At 50.0% G+C, this 4,447-nt stretch overlaps 2 protein-coding genes across 2 annotated transcripts; one reads left to right on the top strand and one right to left on the bottom strand.

Annotated features, from left to right (window-relative positions):
- Window positions 1-1,247: 1,247 nt before the first annotated feature.
- Window positions 1,248-1,874, top strand: LOC125953867 (cuticle protein 19-like). The gene is made up of 2 exons (XM_049683670.1): window positions 1,248-1,320; window positions 1,393-1,874. Exons 1-2 carry the CDS (start codon window positions 1,312-1,314, stop codon window positions 1,816-1,818), a joined length of 435 nt encoding a protein of 144 aa, XP_049539627.1. The 5' UTR covers window positions 1,248-1,311; the 3' UTR covers window positions 1,819-1,874.
- A 141-nt stretch (window positions 1,875-2,015) lies between these two features.
- LOC125953865 (cuticle protein-like) lies at window positions 2,016-2,969 on the bottom strand. Its single transcript, XM_049683667.1, has 2 exons — window positions 2,694-2,969; window positions 2,016-2,612 (listed from the first exon to the last, which is right to left on the bottom strand). Exons 1-2 carry the CDS (start codon window positions 2,700-2,702, stop codon window positions 2,055-2,057), a joined length of 567 nt encoding a protein of 188 aa, XP_049539624.1. The 5' UTR covers window positions 2,703-2,969; the 3' UTR covers window positions 2,016-2,054.
- Window positions 2,970-4,447: the final 1,478 nt, after the last annotated feature.

Genomic DNA, 4,447 nt, shown 5'->3' with positions numbered 1-4,447 from the left:
AGAATGCAGCAGGGCAGAGGGTATTCCTAGGGCCTTCATGTGTGACCTACACCTAGTGGAAACCATACTTCACCGTATCACCGTATAAAGTGAATCCTAGGCGCTTCCTATCAAGGCGTTTCCCACGGACATTATTGTTATCAACTGATTTGCTTATGTTAATCAGCATTTAACACACACATTGCGTGCGTTCGTGTTGCAATTTCCTCCACCACCGCCGCAATCATTGCGCATCGCACGTGCTTTACTAAATTCGGATCGATCTGTTCCAATTTCACGCCTGGTTAACCACGCATAACATCTTAACTGACCATGTCAAAGCCAATATTTGCCGAGTTTGCTCGCTGCTCTCCGGCTCGGCTCGCCCTCTCTGCCCCATGAATCGGCCATTATAGAGCCCCCCCGCCCATTTTGTCTCGCTCTCATCCCTTTCTCTCCACACGCGCATTGCGTTTTTTTCACAATTCCAATTTTCATTCATGTTTTTGTATTTCTATTGGATCCATCAATCTACGCTTACGCTGTGGAATGCGTGGAAAGGAATGGTGGCGCTTTTCCACTGAAGCATAAAACATAATGTCCATTCGAAAAGCGAACGAGCCCCCGGTGAGAAACCCACCTCCGGGGCACACTGTAACTCCGTTCGAACCGAGGCAATTCGCAAGGTCGCACTCGATCCGTTTCGTCAGCAGCGGAGAAGTAGGAAATCGAGATTTTCGCTTTTCGCGTCAACCTTGAAAACGGTGGTCGGGGTCCGAAAAAAAGGGAAAAGAACGCGCTACACGATTTCGAACGCCAACCCGATCAGACCGACCACACTGTTGCACTGTTGAGGCCGAGCGTGTTCCCGAGAACGGTCCCCCACCCCCTTTTTCATGTTCACACTCATGTTGGCCGGATTTTGTAAAGTTTGAAACCTTCCATTTCGTGTTTCTTGGCACTACGTCACCCACCACGACCACCAGGGCAGGGCGTTTGGCAGGGCAGTTGTCACATGCCGTGACCAATATCGCGGGTGCTCGCCACTGAGCTTGGGGCAAATGGAATTAGAAATCGAACTGCTGATGGCCAACGCGGTTGACTTTGGTTTGGGTGTGTGTTCGAAGGGCTTCGAGCTTTACTGTTTTTAACGCTAATTAGTTACCACCATTTTGGAACACAGGTTTCTGCACCGGCCATTGGCCATGCACAAAAACCCACGATATAAATACTCAAAACGCCACTCAGCAAACCATCAGTCAGCAGCAGTCCTCAGCAGCTTACAGAAGTTCTAGCAAACAGCAACACAAAACCAACCAACAATCCAACAAAATGTTCAAGGTACGATTCGTTGGGGGCGTTTGGCCAAGGAGCATACAAGGAAGGAACTTTAACTCAATCTTCGTTTTCCAGATCATCGCACTCACGGTTGCCTGTTTGGCTGTTGCTACGTCGGCACATTACTGGGAGGGAGCCGGCTACGGATACCAGGCGGATCACGGTCACCATGATTACTATGCGCATCCGAGCTACAAGTTCGAGTACGGAGTAAAGGATCCCCATACCGGAGACCACAAGAGCCAGTGGGAACATCGGGATGGTGATGTCGTCAAGGGACAGTACACCCTGGAGGAGGCTGATGGAACGCACCGCGTCGTCGAGTACTCGTCGGATAAGCACAACGGATTCCAGGCTCACGTGAAGCGCGTTGGTCATGCTCATCATCCTCAGGTGTACGGTCACCATGGTGGTTACAACGGTGGATACAACGGTGCCTACCACGGTGGTTACTCTCACGGTGCCGGATACAGCTACAGTAAGCTGGATCAGCATTTCTAAAACCTTGAACGGAGTGTGATCAATTGAATGTTTCATGAATAAATCCATTGTTGAATTGTTGCACCATTAACACGCTTCTTCTTCTACAAAACAAAAACACACACACATTAACATGTTCTTTGGTTATATTTGGAAACCACCGGGCAAAGGGTACAGCAATGCCTTCAAACAAACTACAACCTATTTTTTGGGGGGAACTCTCGCGCCACCCAGGAGGAACAGCGATCTGCGTCAGCTCAATGGTAACTACCGCCATGCCCATAGCCGCCACTGTGATGATCCTGATGGTAGTGATGCTGCACGGTATGCTGCACAGCATGCTCACCAGCGTGATCGTGATGCTTCTGCTCGTGATGATCCTCGACCGGTGCCGAATGTGCCTCCTTGGTCGGAATATGCGCATGTTCGATCTTCTTCACAACCGCATTGAATCCATGGTGAGGATCGGCCGTATACTCGACCAACCGGGAGCTACCATCGGCATCCAGGATCGTGTACGCTCCCTTCACCACATCACCATCCCGTTCCTCCCAATGCGTCTTATGGTCACCGGTATGCGGATCCTTCACACCATACTCGAACTTGTAGTTGATCGGTGCGTAGAAATCGTGGAAATGATCGTGTTCCTCCGGCACGTGATGATGATGCTCGGCGGGAGCGTGAGCTTTCGGTTCTTCCGCCACATCATGGTGCGGCTCGTGGTGGAAGATTTTCCGCGTTGCGTACTTTGTGGCACGCTCCGAATGCCCATATCCGGCAGCAGCTACAGCAACGAGCGCAAGCAAACTCACAAACTAGAGAATGAGAATGAGAAGCAAAGGGAAATGAGTTAGTTTTGATTCACTCAGCATCCTTCGGCTCGGCGGCGTACTTACACGCAACATGTTTCTCCCTTCGATTCAAGCCGATGCTCTAGTATCCCCGAAATGTGGCTGTCTATTGTTCGATGGCGTTCGATTGAATGGTACTGATGCACTCCGGCCAACTCGTTTATATAGTTCAGAGTAAAAGTGAGTAACGGCGGCCCCGATTCCAATGCCGGCACAGGCGGCGGGAGAAAGAACCGAAAGAAAGCCGCCCGGAGTGAAGTTAATCGTCGGTAATCGAGCTTAAGCCCAACGTCATTACGCCTAAGCCGGCTCTCCCTCTTCTCTCTCGCTGACCTCATGACGAGCACCACGGCTGGCTCCGGTGGCTGCAAAGCTCGGGGCACGCGGGTACTTAGTAGTAGACAATCGCGTCCGTTACATAAAACGCCAGCAGAAGAAGCAGGAAAACTCCCGCAGAGAGACCCAGAGCCGCCGAACTGTGTCGCATGGATTGAATCGCGATCGCCTCGCCTCACCAACGCCTCGCCCACCGCTGGTACCGACCGATCAACGTCAACATATATGTGCGGCCGCTGTTGTAGGAGCGAGTGCACTAATTTAATTAGTGTTCAGCCACGATCGATTTATGACGCGGAACCTAGAGCCCGCCGAACTGCAGCAGCAGCAGCAAGCTAAAGCGAAAGTACTACCGAGCATCAGTAGCGGCCTAGCATTCCAGCAGCAGCAGCAGCAACAACAGCAGCAACTTGTTGTTTGGCTGTTACCAACCCAGCGGCGGCCAACGCTGCAGCGCCTTCGCTGCCGGTAGATCTGAAAAATTGGCGTGAGAAATGCGCAAAACGGCACGGCTACGGCAGCCTCACCTCATAATGCTTTCCTTTATGCGCAAAATGTAGTTTTGATTTTCCTTTGGATCGAATCATGCTCCAATGGCGGAGCGGGGGAGGGTTGCGACGTGACACATTTAATCATCTAATGAAAACAACCACTTCCGCATCTAGTGGGCCGCGGAGATTGAGAGCGAGTTGCGCGTTGAGCGAGTATGCTGTTCATTCAAGGGTTGATCACAGCCGATCATAAAGCATTTTGTATTACTAAGAAAAGACAAATGCTTGAAGACAAGTTTACTGAAAGGTTACTAGAAAGGTTCTGAGTAAAAGAGACCTTTTTTCTTTTTCAATTTTTAAAACACTTTCATTTTTTTCTTATTTAATGCACCAATCTGTTTTATATCTCCTGTTATCCAACGGCATAAGCAGCTTAACGGCTACCCTAATTGGTCAACCAATTGGAGATTGAACCACAAATGCACGCTGCGTGCTTTATGACACGACACAAATGCTCACGTTCGCGAAAGGAGAGGTCTGGACAGCTCCCCGCGTGTGTGTGTGTGTGTGTGCCTCAGCGACATTGTTTCACTTTTTTTTCTAGTGAAGTAATTAACGTGTTCGGCTGCCCGTGTTCCGTGGCCGGAGGAAAGTGTTAAGCGGTACAAGCAATTAAACAGAGGAAAACTTCGATCCCCGCGCCGAAAAAAATTGGGCTGATCCAACTGTCAAATCCAACGATGCATTCGTAACTCGTGGTTTTTTTCTTTTTTTTTGGCAAAATTCACATCTGCTACCCAAAACCTTGCAAGCGGCTTATAGGAAAGTCTGCCGAGGGATCGATTGCGTGCCGTGAGTTTAAGTAACGGGTAACCGAAAAGCCCCTTGCGTGGCGTGGTATTAGTTCGCATCTTCGATCGAGATGTAATGTCTACCTTAACGCCCGACCAGGAAAGTGAACCACCAACCAGT

Source organism: Anopheles darlingi, chromosome 3 (genome assembly GCF_943734745.1).
Source record: "Anopheles darlingi chromosome 3, idAnoDarlMG_H_01, whole genome shotgun sequence".
Lineage (NCBI taxonomy): Eukaryota > Metazoa > Arthropoda > Insecta > Diptera > Culicidae > Anopheles > Anopheles darlingi.
The sequence above is the reverse complement of the archived record's forward strand: the minus strand, read 5'-3'. Positions and strand labels throughout refer to the sequence as shown.